General features: G+C 45.1%; 1 protein-coding gene across 6 annotated transcripts in view; it reads right to left on the bottom strand.

Moving 5' to 3' along the window:
- Positions 1-22336, bottom strand: part of GLI2 (GLI family zinc finger 2) — a 276156-nt gene that overhangs the window by 79276 nt on the left and 174544 nt on the right. For 5 of the 6 annotated variants that reach the window (XM_075933075.2, XM_075933077.2, XM_075933073.2 and 2 more), the window contains one exon: positions 15263-15368. The exons of the other annotated variant lie outside the window; for it this stretch is intronic. In XM_075933075.2, the coding sequence (XP_075789190.2) occupies positions 15263-15368 (106 nt within the window). The remainder of the gene's footprint in view (positions 1-15262; positions 15369-22336) is intronic. 6 annotated transcript variants of the gene reach the window in all.

Raw genomic sequence — 22336 nt, 5'->3', positions numbered from 1 at the left:
AAAAAAAATTAAGGATCCATCTCGAATTTCATTGTAATCCATAGGCTCGTTGAATCAAGGGGAATTTTGATGCTGGCCTCTGGCTGGCTGACTAGGCACAGAGCATTGATTGCATTAGAGCTTCAAATGGCAGAGAGGTCACGGACCTGGATGCACTTCAGACAAGGAGATTATTTTTCAGTGTATTTTCCAGCCAGCAAAGGTGATAATTAATGAAGGAAATTAAACTGAAATCCTACATTGTGAAGTAAGATTTTCTGTACACCGCTTGAAGACATACAGATACCGTTACTGAGCTGGAGGTTTATAGTTTGCAATACTTTTGCTGGTAAACACAGGAACCACAAAATTGCAACACGCTAGGACAACAGCCACTGACGAACACAAACTTGGTTGATTTGGGATTGAGTTTTGGAAAGGCAAAGCAGTGAATCAATCATACAACCAGAAACTGGGTCAAAGCCAGTCTGGTAATGCAGAATGATAACTACTGAAGGCTAGAAACTACTGAATTCAGTAGGAGATTTCTGGAAGGGAGTATGGTCTGTTATTTAGAGCAACCCACCAGGAATCACACCTCTGGAGTTTGTTTACCATCTCATGAACTCAGAGGAAGTCAGTCTCTGTGCCTCAGTGCAAGCAATAAACCAGGTTTAAACAGATGTAAGGGAGCCCCCATCCAAAGCTGAACCAGTTTAATTAAACTAGTGTCACATCACACCTTTAGAAGAATCAGTGCAAACTGTGTGTGTAGACAGGCTCTTCATGCAGGTCACCACTTAATTCAACACAAGTACAGTCTTGCTCAAGGGAAAACAGGGTTTCTGAGACATTGATGCTCATCAGCAAATCAGGGATTGGAGGGGAAGTAGAAAAAGTTCAGACAGCTCCTACCTGCACTGGGGATATAATAGTTTAACCAATTAAACAAGCATGCTTATCCGTTACCGTAATAGTTATACATAGACTCCCAGCCCTGCTCCTGGGGAGCCAGCTGTCACCCCATGCTGCTGGCTCTGTATCAGGGACAGCAGTGAAGTAGAGCAGCCATCTCCCCAGGCGGGAGCTGGGGTCCGCCAGGAGCTGGCTTAAAAGCCAACTTCTGGAACACACCAGCTCCCAGAGAGCCTGCTGTTGACCCCGCGCTGTAGATCTGCAGTACAAAACTTACGCTGCTAAACAGCCGGCTCCCTCGGAGTGGGACCAGCAGCCAGGAGCCAACTCCCTGTACTCACTGGGTGCTGGCTCTGCTCACCGGCCCGGCTGCACTGTGGGCTCTGCAGTATGTAACCATGTAACCGCTGAGATATTTTCAGCAGTTTACCTAATTAACCTCTTTTTTAAACATTCCTAACCTGAGTTAAGTGAGGATCAAGCCCGCAGTTTTCACAAGCAGCAGGTTAGAGAATCTCTTATCCTTGTGACTGTATCCATCTCAATGTTGATTGGAATCAAACCAGGCACTGAAGACAGGTCATTGGGAGCCATACCAGCGCTAGATCTCACAAGCCTAATAGGGGTCAAGACTTAGGCGATGTCTAGACTTGCACTTGATCAACAAGACTTTTGTAATTCACAGGTGTTAGCCCTTCTCCCCTAGCAAATGATGAAGTTTTACTGCCGTAAGTACAAACATCAACGCTGCTTTGTTTGTAGGAGCATTTTTCTGCCTCAACTGTAGGGGGAGGAAGTATTTCAAACAGGTCATTTCAACTGCTAAATGAATCCAAGAGATTTTCCTCTTCCTCTTAAATGCACATGTGTCCAGAGTCCATATTCAGGATGAAAATCCCATTTATTTCATTGAGAGTCTTCCACCATTAAACACCGCAGGAGTGGGCTGAATGTGATTTGGGTTCCATCTCTGTTCATTTATATTTTAATAAAGAGAGCCATTTATGATGCCCAGTCCTTCACTGGAAAATCAACAAAAAACCCCAACACCATAACCAGTGTAAAATCAGTTGGCAAGTCTAGATTGTCCTGTCAAACGAATGCAAGATGAATGTTTTAAATGCTGAATTCTCTAAGTGGGATTTAATTAAATCTATGTAGTGAGTTTAATGCCTCCACTCAGGAGAGCATCTGAGCACATGATTAAGTCCCATTGAAGTCCAAAAGCTCAAATTAAGCATGTGCTTAAGTGCTTTCCTGAGCAGATATAGATTTAAGCATGGGCTTTCCAGTCTAGAAATCCTTTATATGCCCCTCTTCCTGATCACCTGTCCCTCTCTTTGCAAATCTCTTCTTCGGATTTCTCATTTGGAACAGGTCCCAGACAAAGAGAGATTAAAAACACTGTGACTTTTCAGTTTAGAAAAGAAGAGACTAAGTGGGGATATGATAGAGGTCTGGTGTGGAAAAAGTAAATTAAGGAAAAGTTATTTACTTGTTCTCATAACATAAGAACTAGGGGTCACCAAATGAAATTAATAGGTAGCAGGTTTAAAACAAACAAAAGGATGTTTTTATTTATGCTGTGCACAGTCAACCTGTGGAGCTCCTTGCCAGAGGATGTAGTGAAGAATAGGACTTTAACAGGGTTCAAAAAAGAGTTAGATAAATTCATGGAGGTTAGGTCCATCAATGGCTATTAGCCAGGATGGGTAGGAATGGTGTCCTTAGCCTCTGTTTGTCTGGAGGTAGATGACAGGAGAAGGATCATGTCATGATTACCTGTTGTGCTCCCTCCCTCTGGGGCATCTGGCATTAGCTACTGTCAGCAGACAGGATACTGGGCTAGATGGACCTTTGGTCTGACCCAGCATGGCCGGTCTTATGTTCTAATGTTCCACCCCTGCCTATATCTCTTAAATTCAGCTCCTTTTCATTTACTGGTTTGATTCTTTCACCACCCAATATCTTTATAGGACTGACTTCTGTCATTTATATCCCATAGAGTCTTCTCTCAAATTGTTTAATACTGCAGAGCATTTTGGTATGAAAGGTGATCTATAATGTGAACTCCACTGATTCATGGTGTTCTGAGAATCTGGATAAATTCTTGGGATTAAAGTAGTGCCGAAAGTAGAAATTAAGTTGAAACTTTCCTATTTTATTTATGTCTGAACCGCAGCCCTGTAGCCCTTCAGCAGCAGTAATTTTGGACATGTGGTTACTTTGTGGGATCTTAATAGAGGTTTTCAGATGAGCCACTCAATCAGCAGCTAACTAGTCCTTCATCTGGTTTGCAAATTGCAAGCAGCTAAAGTACTTCCAGGACCATCATGGAGAAGAGGAGTCTTAAGTACACTCAACACGAAGCAGAATAACTTGTCGTTCATTATGACTGTGGCGCTGTGCCATCAACAGCTTCTCGGGTACAATTTTCAAAAGCTCCTGACTTGGGAGCCTAAGTCTCATTTGAAAAGTGACGTAGGCATTTAGGAGCCTACATTTCATTGATAGACAGGGGGAATTAGGCATCTAATCGGTTTAGGCACATTTCAAAATCCCACTAGGTGCCCATCTATATCTTTAGGTACCTAACACCTTTGAAAATGCCTAAATCACTTTTGAAAATGGGACTTTGGCTCTTAAATCATTTAGACACTTTTGAAAATGTTACCCCTTGGGCAACAGATTCTTTTCGTTCTCTTGATTTCTCAATGTCCAAGTTTAACTCTGTTATTTGTCTCTCTTATTTTCAGGACAATGAGTAATGGGCTTAAAGTGCAGCAAGGGAGGTTTAGATTGGACATTAGGAAAAAATTCCTAACTGTCAGGGTGGTCAAATATTGGAATAAATTGCCAAGGGAGGTGGTGGAATCTCCCTCTCTGGAGATATTTAAGAACAGGTTAGATAGACATCTGCCAGGGATGGTGTAGACGGAGCCTGGTCTTGCCTTGAGGGCAGGGGGGCTGGACTCGATGACCTCTCGAGGTCCCTTCCAGTTCTATAATTCTATGATTCTATGATTCTACGAGGAAGCAGAAAAGATGTAAAAAGCCGACCAGGCATAAAATTATAGAGATGCTGGAACTTGGGGTGCTGCCACACCCCCTGGATTGAAGTGGTTTCTTCTACACACAGGATTTAGAGTTAGGTTCAATGACTCTCAGCCCCCCTTTCCCCACCTCAGCTATACAAACTATTCCAGCACTCCGTATTATATAACCGTGTAATTCCTCAATGCGCTCTGGCACAAAAAAGAAAAACATACAGCTGTGGCTCACAATTATATGAAGGGATCCAGAATGCTCCCTTGAAAGACTATACTCTGGCTGGAGCTTTCTGAAGATTTGCATGTTTTCAAAACTGAAACACCCTGGTCTGCCCTTTGATTTTTGCAAATGTACATGTAGAGTTAGCTCCAGGCAGGGTATCCAGATCCACAGCTCTGCCAAATAGGGGGACTTTTTTTTTTGTTTTTAATTTTTGCCCCAGCCATCTGGGTGGTCTTAGTATGAGTTTGAAATACCTAGAATCCTTCAAACCACATGTTCTAATCCCAGTAGAGTTGACTCAATTCTTCATCGTTCCAGGAGGAAGGCACTATTTTCTGTGGGGAACTTTTGGACGCAGATTTAAATATCTGATGTCCATGCAAAGCACAGAAATGCTGAATTTTCATTCCAGGGTCGTAAGCCAACATTCCTGCCATTCGGTTTTATCTCTCAGTACCTCCCACCGGGCCACTGGTGGAGAATGCTGTGGAGGACAGAATGTGTAGACTTGGCAAAAGGAAACACCTCATCTTTTCTCACCCTAACCAGTGTCCCTGCTGAGTCTTTTTTCCAGTCTTCTCTACACTTTTTTCCAGTCTTCTCTACACTCTACACAGGGTTTCAGATAAACAACAGAAATCCACCAGCCTCACTGGAGCAAAGTCAATTTATGATACCTATGGATCTGGTCCAGTCTACAAGGTTTGCACCTTGCTTTATGGTTTAGTGACTTTGACACAACGCGCTTTCCAATTTGTTTGGATTTCCAGTTTATGACTGAGACGTTCAAGGCACTCAGATTTCAAGAGACATTTTCCATTAACATTGTTGTACAATGTGTCTAAATCCCCTAGACCGCTTTGAAAGTTTCCACGGAGATGTTTAGTGCACACAGAGTGTGAAGAAATTGCCCCTCCAAATTAAGGACATTCATCGTATAACTCCATTGATATGTATGATACAAAGTTGGAACATTGTGAATAGACCTTAGAAGAGGGGCTGATGTATGTTTTCAGGCGGGAAACTCGTTATACCAACAGAGAAGCTGTACAAACTCCCTCGCTGCCATGGGAGCAGCCACCATCTCTCGCTCCTAATTTCATATTACTTCCGTGCTGGTGAAAGGTGCCAGAGAAGCCAGCTCTGGATTCCAATGGCTTAATATGTTTACAAGCTCTGAACACACAATGCGGCTACTGAAGCCGGGGGGAACTGCACGTGCCTGGTCTGTGTGGCTCCATGGACGCTTCCCTCATACGGCCCCGTGAATGTGCCCCAACCCAGCTCTCCACAGCCCCCTTCTAGAGAGGGCAGGCTCATGCAGCAGTAGTCAGTGGGCATCTCTCACATTTCATCTTGGCTCCCAAATAGCATTAGAAAGGTTCCCCCCCGCCTTAGAGAGTTAGAAACTGAGGCACAGCGAGATGAAGTTGATTCTCCAAATGCGCAATCAGCTGCAATGCAGTAACCGGACTGTTTAATCTCTTGAAAATGGACCAGGTGTCCAAACATGTTTTACAGTGAGAGCTGGATTAACGTTCCCTAAATCCCTTCCCAAGCATCACCACTGAGGCATCAGAGGGTAATAGCTGTTAGTAATTACAGATTTGGGGTGGGTTTGAACCAGCATCCTAGAGGGAAAGTGCCTGCACAATCCATTACTGATCTTTTTAGTCTTCCAGTCTAGGGAAGGAAAGGGGAGTAGAAGCACAAGGGGCGGACGGGGAGAGAGGGAAGCAAGGAATAAGCAGACGGAGCAAACTCCATACAAGCAGCCAGAACTGCTTTCCAAATGCGCCACCTCTCCATTTGCTCCAAGTAATGAAGTTGCAAAATACATAAAAATGTGTCTCCGGGCAGCTGTTTGCTTTGACTCCGGAGGGAGCGCTCTCTATCTCCAAAGCAGCACAGTACCATCAATCAGACTGTGCCAAAGCCTTGCTCCTCCTGTAGCTAAGGACACATTTTACTGGCACCGACGTGATGAGGTAAATTGACTGGCGCGCCTGTGTCTAAAAAAAGTGACCTTAAGGAAGGAGTCTCCCTTTTTTTAAAGAAGAAATCTGCCTGCGCCCAGGATGAAGGCTGCCCTCTCTCTCAAAGGCAGACACTTTCTGGGTTGGATGGATTGGGTCTTTCAGCCTCCTTGCTGCTTTCTAATCCTGGACTGCTCCCTACCCTTCATCCCAGTCTCTCCCTTCCCCCAACCCTATCCATTTCTTTGCCCAGACCATCCCAGGTGCCTGCTCTGGACTCCCTGAGCAAATTTCAACCTTCCTCTTTCACGGCCTTCATCCCAGCCTCTTAGACGAGTTAGTTCTTGCCCACGAGTGCCACATCCAATCTCAGTCCTCCAAACTTCAACTGCCGATCAGCCCATGGGCACCATGTCCCGATCTACTCTCCACCAGCCTCTGTCCAGCTGGCTCTGGTCTCATTTGCACTCAAGTGAGGCAGCTTCTTTTCCCATGCTACCTGGGTACCAGCAGCAGGAGCAACAGTGACTGCAGGGAAAGTCCCTTCAATCCTGGGGCGGGGCATGCTCGTCGCGGACGGAGTCTTCAGAGAACGGAGCTGCCGAACTCTGACACAACTGCTGAGCATGCATGAACTGAGGTTTTTCCAAGGCTTATGACTGGGTGACACGTGGACAATTTTTCACCAAGGTGGCCCAAACCACTTGCCAAATGTCAAGTCCCTGCTCCAAATCATGGAGCTTCTCCAGAAATGGTTGTAACCTTTTTTTCCTAACACTGCAAAACACATTTCCGCCCTATCTTGTTCTTGCAGGTGGCTAAGACATTGTGGCTGAAACAAGAAAGCAGCCTTAGGCAGACACTCACCATGGAAAATTTCAGCCCAAATGGTTAAAGTTCAGCAAAGTTACAAGTGACTGGAAATAGGATCTTATAATGAGAAGCTTAATTATGGGCAATGCTGCCAGCTCTGCCTATAAATAGATCTATATTTCTAGGGAGTTTGGGGCCTGATTTTGGAAAAATGTTCGAAGTATCCAGGAGGCAGAATCATTTGCCATAGTAAAAAGGGCAGAGAGTAAAACTAAAGAGAACTGGGATCAGAGGTAGAGAAAAATTTGAAGTTGAATGCCAGGGGAAACTTCAGCTCCCAGGAAACTGAGACATTTAAAAGTAAGCCAGACAAAAGCACTAGTACAAATCACCGAAACGAAGGGTATTTCACACATTTACACCAGTGGTGAATTGGGTCTTGGGATTCTATGAACTTACATGTGTGTAGGGGTGTGTGTGTGTGTGTGTGTGTGTGTGTGTGTGTGTGTGTGTGTGTAAAAACAATTCTTTAAAAATAAATAATGTCAGAACTACATCCTGAAAAGCCACTAGAACGCTAGCATAAAAACAACGCTGCTTTTGTTTGTTACCCTACCCAGCAGCTGACGGGGCTGTAACCTCTGTAGGAGATACTGTTAAAAAGTGTCTTGCTGAGTCAAGCCTAAGCATGCTGCTTACAAGGGTTAGCCCTAAGGGCTCTTGCATTGCCAGACTTTTTTTTAGCTGAGTTAGGGATTTTGGCTGGATTTTTTTGAGAAACAGGAAAGCTAAGGAAGTGTAGACATGGAGATAAAAAGAGGCTACTAATAATCACCTGCTGTCTCTGGAAGCAATTTTACTCCATTTAAGGACACGATCCTGCCAACTTGACATGAGTTGTTCCATTCATGCAAATGGGGATACTGCCGAGATTAAGGATCGCACCATTGGGCCCTACTGAAGTAAGCTTTTATAAAGTCGTATGAAGAATCCAGCTAAAATACACAGTATTCCCCTTTTTGCAGTCCCCTGTTCTAATGCATCAAGGAAAGTCACTTGGCTCAGCCGAACACCAGTCTGAAAGTTTTACTTGACCCGTCAATTGAGACTTTGTTCTGCTTATAGCAAACTGTGATGAAAAGTGCAGAAAGAAATTCCAATCAATTACTCAATATTTTGTGTAGGGAACCCATCCTCATAATTCATCCATCCTGTGCGCTGAATGAGATGGGAGTGTTGTGGGGAAAATAGCATGACTGTATAATTAAAGCTTCAGAGCAGTAGCTAAGTTAATCTGTAACAGGAAAAACTTAAACAACGAATAGTCTAGTAGCACCTGAAAGTTCACATGCATAAGAAGTAGAATTAAGGTTGCATAAGCAACCTTAAGTTGGCATTTCTTAACTTTTGAGCACTTGATTTTGCAACCTTAAATATTATTCTGAGGTTGGGTTTAGAAGTAATATGCTATATATAATACATTTGTTTTCACTTGTATAATTTCTTTCCCCCCTTTGTTCCTCTTTTTACTGTCCCCACCTGTTTTTCAATCTGTGCTCTATTTACATCTTGTTCTCCACTTGATCATCCCTACTACCTCTGCTTTTCATGGGGAGTTTCCTTTGTCTCTCTCTCCTTTATCCGTATCTACATAAACCCAACGGCATTAGAATCCAAGAAGACATCTCGATACCACAATGTTCTCATTGGTATGAAATGAGGCAAATTGAGTTCTCCCATTGTAGCCACAGTTTCTCAAGGCAACAACAGAGGGAAGAAGCTTAGTTAAGGATGTCACATACTTGCCAATCTCAGAACAGAAAGTGACCAAAAGTGAGACTTTTCTGCATTATCCAAGCAGATGTTGTGATTGTGCCAAAACCCATCTGGTTGCAGCTGACACTGTCTGCCTCCAATGACCACAGGAAGTCTCCAACTTACGAATGGGTTGTGTTCCACAAGTTTGTTTGTAAGTCTGTTGTTTGGAACATTGAATGTATTTTCCAGAAAAAAAATAATGTTATAACTAGTATTCAGAGGGGTAGCTGAGTTAGAGTGCAGCTGGAAAAACTAAAAAAAAAAAAAAAAAAAAAAAAAAAAGTATAGTCTAACAGCACCTTAAAAACTAACAAAACATGCAGATGGTATCATGAGCTTTTGTGGGTACAACCCACTTTCATCTGAAGAAGTGGGTTGTACCCACAAAAGCTCATGATACCATCTACATATTTTATTAGTCTTTAAGGTGCCACTAGACCATTTGTTGTTATTTAAGTTTTTATAAATCGTAGTTAGGTTATCAGGCTAGCCCATAAAGGCCTAGTTAATCCAGAAAGTAGCTGAAACTTTGCATATTCCCAATGAAAAATAGTAGAAATAGTTGTTTTTTTTAAATTTAACTTTGAAAGTTGGTGTTTGAGGAAAGGCAGGTTTAATTAGAGGAGGATAAAGAGGTAGGTGGAGAACAAGGAGGCAGCGAGTGGTGCGAGCCTGGGCCGGAGGACTCTGGAGGAGCAGGTGACGGCTGTGCAGGCAGTGGCCGGAGAGAAGCAGTGGTTTCCCCTTCAAAGCGCTGCTTTTTCCCAACCTGCTGGCTGTGCGACTGTCCCCTGCTCTTCTTGAGTCCTCTAGCCAGCACATACGCCACTCACCACCACCTGCGCCTCTTGCTTGCTCCCCGGCTGCAGGTGGGCTTCTGATTGTTTGTGCAGATGTTCGTAACTTGTGGAGTGTCTGTATTTTCATGGATGGCACAGCTTGTATACTATGAACCAAAGCAAAAATAAGGGAAGGGGGATGGAAAAGTTGAATGTCCTAAAGACCAACTAAATATTGCTTTGGCCTAAGAGGTGCAACTTGGATCACCCGGAGCATTTTCTCAGGTGATACCTGGGCTTGTCTTGTTAGGCAACTGGGTCCATGTATTTGGTGTTTAATAAATAGGATGACATCAAAGAACACCCCACAGCTATTTGTCATGACTGAAATGCCAATATACCCAACAAGAAATATAAAACAAGCAACTCTTCTGAGCACTTGAATAACGGGCACGCAGAGCGAACACGCAGTTCTTTTATTACTCACCAGTCTTTCTACACGTCAAGTTTTTATTTTAGGTCTCAAACAAAGAGTCCTGCATATTTGACTGTCCTCTATGCCCCGTCCTACGAGACAGAAGCCTGCTGATTACTATCCGACAACTATGATAAAATAACTGGTGTTCTCATTAGGTTATATGCAAACAATGATAAAGAGGAATGTATAGCAATGTCACTTTGAGCAATTGGGAAACAAACCTTTGACACAAACCAGAAGGCAAATAATAAGACGCCACAGCTGACAACAAATGAGACTACATCTAATTTGCTGTGCAATGTTCGTGTAATTAGATACATTTGGTACCAGCAAGAAAGCAGACAGCTAGAATATGGTCTTGATGAATTGGGGAACCTCTGTCAAGCTCAGATCACATTAATCATAAAACCAAAGCTCAGTGACTCAATTTTTCTTCCTAGCATACACGGTATTTTTCTAGAGGGGAAAAATGTATATGCAACTTACAAAAATTATATTGTCTTTCCCTAGCACCAGGCTAACTATAGATATCTATAGTCTAAACTATGCTAGCAGAGTCAAGTTAACCCATGCATAGGTTGAACCTATGGATATGTCTAGACTGGGTATGCACCCTGGGTATGTCTAGACTGCATCTAAACCGGGACTATCTGGTTTGGCAACATCCATGATCTGGCAAGATCAAGGATGTTCCAGGACCAGAGAGCCCCAGCAGCTATGCATCCAGCAGGAAGAGAGCCAGTGTCTGCCAGTGCGACAGTGGGGCTAGGAGCCTTACTAGGATAGTGGTAGGGGGCCAGTAATGCCCTTCACTGGTCCAGCAAAGTCCCTCATTCGGGACCAGTCAGATCCCGAGGGTTCCAGACCAGGGAGGTCCAACCTGTATGGTAAATGTGCAATTGTTCAGGATCAGCCCACCCCATGATACTCTAGTTTGGACAGTCTTAGCTTTGGACATTTTCTTTAATTGCCGTGTACTGATGAGAAGAAGTGACATTCTCCGCAGAAGACAGGGGAGGAGAGAAGAGGCATAGAAGAGGATGTGTAAGCGAAGGGAAAGAAGAGCGTGAAAGACAGGAAAGGAGACTGGAGAATAGAGGCAACAAGGCGATGAGGCTGAAGATGCAAGAAAGTAAAACACATGGAATAAAACCAAGAAGCGAGCAGGAATTTCACCACTACGTTTGTGCAGCAAGCGCTCCACGGCCACTTAGAACTTCACGGTAACAGCTTAAATGGAACTCGCATTCTCTTGTCCCTCCCACAGCCAGGCCTCTGGCACTCAAGCAAAAAGAAAAAGCTCTTACGAGCTGTTAGCAAACTAAAGCCTATCACAGAGAGATAAGCAGTTCTGAGTACATCCAGTGGTATCTAAGCACGCAAATAAAACAGAGGTCCATTTTATTTTCCAGTCTGGAGGACTTCCTCAATAATGTGGTACCCAACAGTGAACCTTTGCACTTGCATAGCAGTGGTCTGCTGTTGACCTTCGGCGCTTCGCCATTCATAGAGGTAGCTCTTTAAAGCAGGCTCCAAATGAGGGGTTAATATGGCTGGACTTTCAAAGGGAGAGCGACTTTCCTCTTCTGAGACCTACAGTCAAGCTCTTTGTGTCCAATATTCAAAACATTATTCGAGAAGTTGCTCTGCACTGGGTATTGATGAGCTAAAGGATCATAAATGAAAAAGGGCTTTCGCTTTGAGCATCCAGTTCTGTTCATACAACTTGTTACCCTAAATATTAACAAGTCTCTACTGGTTCTCTGCTTTGGGAATGTGGCCATTAGCAATAGATCTGCACTCCAGGATGGGTGAACTGAACATCTAACTTGCTGGCCAGCAGACACTCTGGGTATGTCGAGACTGCATCCCTCTGTCGGCAGAGGGATGCAGATTAGGCAGGTCGACATTGCAAAAACGCGGCAGTCTAGGAGGTTTACAGGATCTGTCGAAAAAGGCTTTCTTTCTCAACAGATCCCCCTCTAGACCTCCACTTTATGCCGACAAAGTGCTGAGTCGGCAAAATGCGGCGGCCATTTTAATGCAAATTAGGTGTGGGATATTTAAATCCCTGCCTCATTTGCAATGTCGACCTGCCGACAGAGGGATGCAGTCTAGACATACCCTCGGGATTCCCGTCACTGGGAATCATCTGACGAATACAATGCTGACAGATTCACTCTTATTCCCCCTAATAATCAACTTGCAAGACCAAGCTGGCAAGTTCTGGGCCGCTTTCCAGGCGTGCCCCCTCTCCCCACCCAGGAAGAAAACTTGCCTGGATTTAAGGCAGAGCGGACATAGCAGCTGTTGCCTAAAAAGGCAGGAGCAGGGGGAGTGAGATGACTGAATGTCCCATAAAAATCCTGAATGAGAAAGGGGCAAACTGGACACACCCTAAAAATGATGCCAAAGGAGATTGCTAGGTGACAGCCGAGCCAGTCAAAGTAGCTCCAGGAGGAGAGATGTGGTCTTGTGGTCTGTTGGAGAAAGGGCAGGCCTGTGGAAAAGGAAACCATACTAATGCTTGGAGTCAATAGCAACCTAAGTTATGACAAACACCAGATATTAGAAACCCAGATCTGAAAGTATAATCTGGGTCAAAACATATAGCTACTTGCCTAGTCTTCAATAATAAAAGTACTGCCATAGAAACATACTGCTGACTACCTGACCAGGATGGAGAGTCAAGACAGACTACCAAAATCGAAAACCCAATAATGGGGGATTTCAGCTATCCCCATATTGACTGGGGGAACATGTAACCTCAGGATGGGATGCAGAGATAATATTTTTAGACACCATTAATGGCTGCTTCTTAGAGCAGCTAATCCTAGAACCCACAAGGGTAAAGGCAATTGTTGACTTAGTCATAAATGACGCAGAAGGACTGGCCGAAGAAGTGAATATAGCTGACCTGCTTGGTAATAACAATCATTATGTAATTAAATGTAGCATTCTTGTAATGAGGACAACGCCAAAGAAACCCATCAGAGTAACAGTTCACGTCTAAAAGGGGAAACTACCCCACAAAGATGTCAGTTAACTGGAAATTAAAAGTAAGTCACACGAGTGAAATGCTTGCAAGTAGCATGGGCACTTTTTAAAAACATGAGAATAGAGGCGGAATAAACCAAACCAAAAGAAAAAAAATACTACAAAGTAAAGAGGTGGTTAGAGACAAAAAGACCCCTTCAAAAACAAGAAGTCAAATCTGAGTGAAGAAAACGGAAAGGAACAAACTCTGGCAAGTCAAGAGTAAAAGTATAATTAGACAAGGGAAAAAAGAATTTGAAGAACAATTATCAAGAGACACAAGAACTAATAGCAATATTTTCTGAAGGAGGAAGCCTGCCAAACAATCAGTGAGACCGTGGAAGCTCGAGGCGCTAAAGAGGCATACAAGGAAGACAAGGTAGATGCAAAGAAGCAAAATGAATTCTTTGCATCTGGTCTTGGATGAAAGGGAGTTTCCCACACCTAAGCCATTCTTCTTAGATGACAAATCTAAGGACTTGTCCCAGGCTGAGATGCCAACAGAAGAGGTTTTGGAACAGGCTGATAAACAGCTCTGAAAGAGCTCAGACATGAAATTGCAGAGCTGTGACTGAAGTATGTAACGTATTGCTTTAAACCGGCCCCTGTACCACATGACTGGATGATAGCTAATGTGATGACACTTTTAAAAAAAGGTTCCAGAGTCTACTGAGTCCTGAGCTAGTCACTGACTCACCATTTCTCTTCAACAACTGATGGGATGTAAGGAGCACAAAATGATGAGGGGGCTGGAGCGCATGACCTATGAAGAGAGACTGAGGGATTTGGGTTTGTTTAGTCTGTAGAAGAGAAGAGTGAGGGGAGATTTGAGAGCAGCCTTCAACTTCCTGAAGGGAGGTTCCAAAGAGGATGCAGAGAGGCTGTTCTCAGTAGTGACGGATGGCAGAACGAGGAGCAATGGTCTCAAGTTACAGTGGGAGAGGTCTAGGTTGGATATTAGGAAAAACTATTTCACTAGGAGGGTGGGGAAGCACTGGAATGGGTTACCTAGGGAGGGGTGGAATCTCCATCCCTAGAGGTTTTTAAGTCTCGGCTTGACAAAGCCCTGGCTGGGTTGATTTAGTTGGGATTGGTCCTGCTTTGGCCAGGGGGCCGGACTTGATGACCTTCTGAGGTCTCTTCCAGCTCTATGATTCTATAACACATGTCCCTTATCTGCTTCTTTCACTAGCTTAGCTAGGGGTGGGCAATAATTTTTGCAGGGGTGGGCCTTGAATGAATTTTGCTACTTGGTCAAAGGCTATCTCCACCCCCAGGAAGGGGGCGGAGCCTGGAGTGGAAGGGGCGGGGCTAAGGACTAGCGTCCCTCCCTGCTCCGAATTGTCTGGGGCCAGAGACTTTGAATTAAAAACACAGAAAAGGACTTGTGGTTCTTGGTCCCACCGCTACCGCGTCGCCTGGAAGCCACCCTGGGTTGCTGCGGCTATATAAAAGGGCTTGCAGCTCTGCCCTTGCCAGGGTAGCGCTGTGACCGTGAGTCATGAGCCATTTACATAGGATCCTGCTGCCTGAGCCACCCACTGGAAATTTTCTGGCTCAGGCAACACCCTGAAAAAAGGAGAAACACAGGAGGCCAAACCCGAAACGAAGTTAGCCTTGCCTAGCCGTATCTACCTCACAGCTACCTGAAAGTCTGTACTTGTATAGCTGGTGATGCCAACAGCCTCGTGAACTGAATATGGCAGGCAAACAGCATTTCAATTCATTTTTAAAGGGACTGTCAGCAGGAAGTGCTACCATAAGGCCACTCAGATTGAGAAGCCAAAGAAGGGGTTTTAGCCAAGATCTAGTCAGATAGGTCTCAGGAACATTACAGAGTGAAAAAACACCAAGAAGTGTGTTCCTGCTCCTATGAGCTCAACTGAATAATGATGTAATAGCACTTTGCTGTCCAATCCCTGGATCTTAAAGCACTGTACACACTCTAATTAACCTCATGCACGCCAGACAGATGGGTAAATACTATAATCACTTGGGGAAAATGAGGCACAGGGTGGTTAACTGACTTGACTAAAGCTACAGCTAGCATTTCTAGGAATAAAACCTGAGTTCCCTATTAAACAGCCCTGTCTTTGAACCATTACCTGGCGCTTCACACTCAAATCCTAGTATCACTACAAAAAACCAAAGGAGGCTAGATGGAAGTGTTTTAACAGCAGAGATGCAAGACTTACCCATGAATCGCATGGATGGAGTGGGGTTCGTAATGGTATCTTCCTTCCTGGTGACGCATGTCAATTGGCAAAGGAGCATGGAAGGCTGGAAAAACGTGCTGTGGAACTATTGAGGGAAAGAGAGAGAGAGAAAAAAAAGAGACTTCAAAAACTTTTCCTTCCCTTTTAAAACTATTTCAAAGGAACTAAATCTCCATGAATTTCAGACCATGAGCAGCGCAAAGACAGGGGTCTTCATGATATCAGCGCTACCACGCAGCAGAGAAGAGGAATGAATAAATAATCAAAGTCATTCACAGAAATCCTACATCTTCAACATAAAAGATCTCCAACAGGGGTTTTGACAAAGACAAGCAGCTAAGCGCTCTTTGAACTCCAGGAGATTATAGGAAGCACCAAGGAAAACTAGCCTTGTAACACAAATGAGACTTTACAGAGCTTGGCAGCATCTAGATCTATGCCATCCCCAACACTGGGAACAGCAGCACTGTTCCTGAACAACTGTACACACAGACTGGGGACCGGGTTGGAACTATTTACTGAAAGCGCAACAGCAAGATGCCAACTGCGTTTACAGTCAGAGGTGGCTAGAAGGGTGCATTGCTCAGGTTCTGAGAAAGGAGCCTAAATTGCTCTCACTTGTCATCATTTGCGGCCCTATTTTTTATTCATTTGAGAAGCATGTTTCATCTTTGATGGAAGGATAAAGTGGCCTCGGAAGGCACAGAACACCTGCGCTGATTAATTAAATCCACAGACTTACCCCAAAAGTTACAGCAAGAAAGTTGTCGGACACGTGGAAAATTCATCAGTTTCTTTCTCCACATCACCCTGGACTATTCAGATTTATGGCCATGTGTCTTTGTTCTAAAGTTATGGTAGCTAAGAGAAATGCTATCAGCAGGGCCCTAATAAATATACTATACAGTAGTCCTTTGGTAGGAAATATTATCTGGTCTATAATGATGGTGCAGTCCACATTTGTAGCTGCGATCAGATGTAAAAATTGAAAGGCCGGACTGCATCTCTATTAGACACAGAGAGAAAATTTCTTGATTCAAGACTATCTGAAGATTTCAGAGGTCTTCCTCAGCCTTGCTCCCCAATTTTCATCATTTCTGTATAACTGGAGCTTTTAAAATATTAGGTTATTGTTCCAAAAACCAATTTAACTAAACACTCCCTGTAACTTGCTTCCACCATGTGCAGCATTTCTCAGTCATCCCAAAATAAACCTACAATTCTTCAGGGCTTGGCCCAGATCCGTAGCTGGTGTAAATCAGCGCAGTTCCATTGACTCCACGCTCATTTGTAAGGAGGACTTAACAGTCCCAGGTGTGATAAGAGCGTAGCTTTGACTTCAAGGGAGCTTTGTGGATTTGCACCAGCAGAGAATGTGGTCCTTTAGGTTCAGCTACAGAAAAACTGCCTTAAAAATCTCTATTTACATCCTGGCAAGTCAGGAAGGGGATCTGAAGATCTGATCTGCATTTCAATCTAAACTCCTTGAACTCAGCATCACATGCCTATCTGGATACTGCGTCAGCTGGGCTGCCAGCGGAGGCGAGAGACTACATAAAAACAACTTGCCTGCCAACCACGCTGAAAGGAGTTAAGCTAAAGGACGGGGTGGAAAGTATTCAAGGTTCCACAGCAGACGTACTTTCAGTGGTGGAGTGGAGAGCTGGCCTGATACAGTAGAAGCATTTTTGCCGCCTGTCTAATGGGGGCTTAACAGTTACTCTACTGTGTCCTCACAAGAAAGGAGAATAAACAGGCACCCTCCAAGAATTTTCTTTTGCAGGCAAAAGATTGACTCATCTTCTTTAACAGTGCTGGGTAACAGAAATCTTTGAAATGAAGGCACTTGACAGAAATCCTCATTTTTAAGATACAGCTCTAGTGTTTTTCTTAGTCAGAAATGCAGAACGAAGCTGCGAATGCTGAAAAGCCACCTCCAAACTGCAGCTAATGGCTTGTTGCACATCTGCTGCTATTCTCCTTTCTAAGGCATGGCAATCGGCAGGCAACTATCAGGGACTAGGGATGTTAAATACTAGCTACTTGAACAGTCGATTAATCTCGTTCATTCTTGTTGGTTCCTCGACTATTCTATAGTCCCCATGGGTGGGGCGGGCAGCTAGTACATTCCAGCCCCAGTCCCAAGGAGCCCCTTGCTACTCTGCACTGCTGCCTCTGTATCAGAAGCAGCAGCACTGTGTGCCAGGTGGGAGCCGATCTGTGTTTAAAAACCAGCTCCCCTCGCAGGCCGGCTGCCTGTTGCCCTGCACTGCTGCCTCTGATACAGAAGCAGCAGCACAGGGTGGCAGCAGCCTCTGTCTGAGGGAGTGTCTGAGACTGTGGACCCTGTGCAAGCTGGAACTGAGCCAGGCTGCCTGCCCCCGGCTCCTAATACACTTTACATGCAGAGCGACAGTGGGGGAAGGTCCCAGACCTGGTGCAAGCCAGGACTGAGCTGAGTGGCCGGCCAGCCTGCTAAAAATTTACTGGCGGGGGGGAGCAGGGGAATGCATGCAGTCTATAGCATTCACCAATACGTTTTTGCTTATCAGTTAATCGACTACACTATTACATCCCTATCAGGGACTGGGGTTGATCATTCAGAGACTGCCCTGATCTCTTGGGAAAGGATTGTTCCACCAAACCTCCTCTTTGCCAAGCTTGGAAGGGCATGACACAATGCACAGGAGCCTTCAGTGGTCCCTCAGTCTCCAGTGATATCAATGCAAGCTATGAAAGGGGGAAACCGATCCCAGAGGCATGCAAGAAGTTTTGCAGGATGTGGCTTGTATCTGTCCGGGATGTACCGAGCAAACATTGATGCTGTCATACATAATGATCACACGATCACATGGTCACTATCAGTGCTCTCTCTAAGATCATCCATCCAGGAGCAGAGTGAGTTTTGTCTTGTGCACCGCAATGAAGTCACATGCGCTTGTTCAGATGTGTGCTGCTGTGGTGCCCATTCATGGGAGAATTCCCCTGCCATGGTTCCTTGCAGCTCCGGGCAAGGGGGCGTGAGGGCGTGAAGCTAAGGGCAGGGGTGGTGCGGACGTACATCTAGTGCTTTGGCAATGCGGAGGAAGCCCAGAGCTTGACCTACTAAAATGAGATCAGGCACTCAATGTAGCAGATAACTGTTCTAGTCCCGGGTCTACCCTTCCCCCCAGCGAGAGGCGGGATAAAGGGCACCCTGAGAGTATGGTAGTAGGGCAGGTTCCAGCATGGCCTAGGGGATAGGTTATTTTCCTGGGGTGGGGAGGGCAGGTTCTAGTCCTAGGCCACCCCAGGGGCAGGCAGGATAAAAGTGCCCTTGGCACTAGCAGTCTTATATCACTTTGCCCACATTAAACAAACAAGGCATCCCAAACCTTCTGTGATGCTTTTCAGGCACAATGTCCCTATGTTATACACAGGGAAACTGAGGCACGAAGTAATCAATAAATTGCCTGCAGTCACACAGGAAGACATCAGCAGAGCTGGGCACAAATAAAAGCAAACTGCAATAGTCCCACCTTCTCTCCTCCAGCTCACCATACACAATACCTCCCACGTGTCAAGCCTGCAATAAAAGACACAGTACAACTCTTAGCTCCAGACTTGCTCATGGCGTGGATTTTTGGTCAGTGATCCATTCCTCTGGCATATACAGCAAAAGGGTTTAACATCCAGGATCTGTTCTCAACTTGGAGCGTTTTTTTTTTTTGTTTGTTTTTTTGGTATCTTTCCCTTCTCTGTTTTAATAATAGGAATGAAGAAACTCTTCAATCCCAACCTCCAGCGGCAGCATCCCTCCTGCCCGCTTGAGACTCCTCCCGTCTGCCCACCTGCCTGTGGCCTCCAACCCTGGTGTCAGCAACCCACCTGCCACACAGTTCCTCCCGCCGTGGCCAGCTGGCTGGAGCAGCTGCCCACCTGCCAAGTGGCTCCTACGGCCCTGGCCACGGGAGCAGCTGTTTACCCGCCACCCAAGTAGCCACTTACCTCCTGCCACGCAGCTGCACAGCTCTGCTTAGGAGGTGGGCAGGGTAGAAATTTCCTCTGTGCACAGCTTAGAGGGAACTATGGTCACTATCAGTGTTCCCTCTTAGCTGAGTGCTTCAGCGGCCCCCCAGGATTGATTTAGGTGCTGCCCAGCTGATTAGCAGAGCATCCACAGCTGGCAGCATGTGTCTCCACTGAGGGTGCACATCCATACATGCCTCAGTGCACAAAACAAAATTTATTCCGCTCACAGATGGAAAAAAATTAGAGAGAACCCTGGTCACTCTATATTTTGTGTGCTGTATTGAATAGCCTGCCTGTGCTGGACAAGTCACATAGTTACATTGCCAGAACTGCTGCTGCTGGATGCCTCTGGCCCCATATGTCTTGCCTTACGACTGCCAATGACTAGAGGAGGAAGAACGTAAGGCAGTACTGATAATTTATCTGCAGGAGCATTCCTTTCCCGGCAAGCATGGTTTGGGGAAGGCAGACCTGCTTGCTGCTTTGCCTCTTTTTCTTGGGCACAGGCCACATCAAACCAATCCCTTGCCCCAGTTTCTAATCAGGCCCCAATTTAGTCATATTGAGAGGAATTTAAACATGTAGCATTTTCCCCATTGGCACATTTGGATTTTTTTTAAAATATCTCAATTTAGACCAGGGATGGGGAAACTAAATCCCGGGGGCTGGATGTGGCTCCCAGATTGCCTGGATCTTGCCCCTGAGGATCAGGGATCCCCACAGTATTGGGGAGCCCGCTTTGGTGCGCTAGCCCTCCCCTCCCAATGGGCTGGTGCACACAGAAATCTACTAGGTTGGGCCCCTCTAGGCTTTGGCGTGTGAGGTTATTGTGGGGAGTGTCTTTCTCCTTCGCAGTCAGGGTGCCAGATCAATGAAGAGCGTTTTTTTGGTTTTGGGTTTTCACTTGTATGTGGCCCCCAACTGATTTTTCTGTGGGTCAGTGGTCCTGGACCCAAAAAAGGGTTCCCTACCTCTGGCTTAGACATTGGCGAAACTAGTCAGTTTCACTTTCAGGTTCTGCTTTCTCAGCACTATCACCTAATTCTGGTTTGGAGTCACCAGATGGCAAAGAGGATGGCAGGGAAGCTGTTTTCAGTGATTTTCCCTTCCTGTGTTTCACATCTGGGTTTCTTTTCTGCCCCCACAGATTTTTCTGGAGCGGTCACCAGACTAAAAGCTACAATAGCTGGTGGTCTCCCTTTAGTTCACTTCTGGGTGCTTGGCCTGAAATAATGAATTGCTTTATAGGCAATCAACTACTAATTCATGTAACTGTCAACCAGGTGGATTTGAACCTGGGCCCTCTGAAGCTTAGTATAAGAGCTTCTACCCTCTGAGCTAAAAGCCAGCAGGCTCCCAGCCCATGCTGTAGAGGTCTCTTGGTCTTGACTGTTGCTGTGGCCTAGGTACCACTTGCATTGCTCAGTAACCATACTAGGGCTATGTCTACACTGGCGCGATCTTGCACCAGAGATATGCAAATGAGGTTAACCATGGAATATCGCCAAGCCTCATTTGCATATCTAATGAGCCACCATTTTTGCGGAAGAGGCTCTTGTGCCAGAAGGAGCTGTCTACACTTGCAAGAAAAACTCTCTTGCGCAATGCCGCTACGCTGATTATTTTCGGGAAGAACGGCATTGCGCAAGAGGGTTTTTCTTGTGCACAAAGGGGCAGTGTAGACAGGCAGTGTAGACAGGCGCAAGAGCCTCTTCTGCAAAAATGGCGGCTCATTAGATATCCAAATGAGGCTCGGCGATATTCCACACTTAGCCTCATTTGCATATCTCTGGCGCAAGATCACGACAGTGTAGACATAGCCTAGGTGTGCGGGTGACACCTCCACCCCCACTTCCGCCTCTCATTTCCGCCTCCCTCCAAGGAAGTTTCAGCAGCACTCGCCATTTACAGGGGGATGTTTTCACACATACGGTTTAAAAAGACAATTATGCTCAATTACTTCAAGGCAGCTCATGGGGCTGCATTTCTCAACAGCCATTAGCAGTGGAATATGAGGACTAGAACAATGAGTCATTTCGCTTGTATATAATCAAGGCAATCCATTGTGTTACATGTACCTCCCTGCTGCCTTCAATAGAGCAGAACAGATACAAATAACTACCAGACTTCGTATATTTAACTTAGAACCCCACTGATCAGTGTCAGAACCAAGTGTCACTTGTGTTAGTTGCTCCCGGTGTGTGCGGGGCTCGAACCCAGAACTCAGTGGTGGGATAAAGCCCTTAACAGAGGGAGTCTAGGAAAGTCTCTGCCATGCAAAAAGAGTTTGATAATGCTGGCTTGTTTGGTATGAAATGGTGTATTCCAGCAGGCAAAAGAAAAGGGGGAGGCGGTGTCTTTAAAAAGTTCTCCACCACGCTGAAGCAGGGATAAACCTCTAGCAGGAGATATTCAGAAATAGAGGCAAGAGGGTGATCTGGAGCTGAGGCAATTGGGGAAACAAATCACCGTGGTAACTGAGTGAAGGACAATGATGTTACTCATAGGTAGGTTTATAGAAGCTAAGATCATACCCAGATGGGTATGTTTGCAACACAGAGTGAAAGCCATACCTAGTCAACAGCTACTTGTAAAGGAGTTGTCTACTGTGTTGCCTCATTTGATTAGGGAAATGACTCTGTTACCTGTCCACACTTGCCTGAGCTGATCTGGTCAGTGGTTATTAACAACACGCAGACTGGCAACTGCCTTCTTCCCAGCCAAAAACCATCTACGCTTCCAGCATGAGATAAAGAAAGGATGAAGAATTGGTGTAAGTCCCTAAAGGTATATCAATACTGCAGTTCTTTTGGAAAAACATTCGTTTTTCTGAAAAAAACTTCAATTATGTCCACACTGCAATTGTGTTCTTTTGAAAAAAAACAATCAAAAGAACCGAACGGCTACATCTAGCCTGGCATGATTTTCCGCAAATGCTTTTAACGGAAAAGTTTTCCGTTAAAAGCATTTGTGGAAAAGAGCATCTAGATTGGCACGGATGCTTTTCCGCAAAAAGTGCTTTAGCGGAAAAACATCCATGCC

Source organism: Pelodiscus sinensis, chromosome 7, assembly GCF_052426305.1.
Source record: "Pelodiscus sinensis isolate ZL-2025 chromosome 7, ASM5242630v1, whole genome shotgun sequence".
In the NCBI taxonomy this organism is placed as follows: Eukaryota; Metazoa; Chordata; order Testudines; family Trionychidae; genus Pelodiscus; species Pelodiscus sinensis.
The sequence above is the reverse complement of the archived record's forward strand: the minus strand, read 5'-3'. Positions and strand labels throughout refer to the sequence as shown.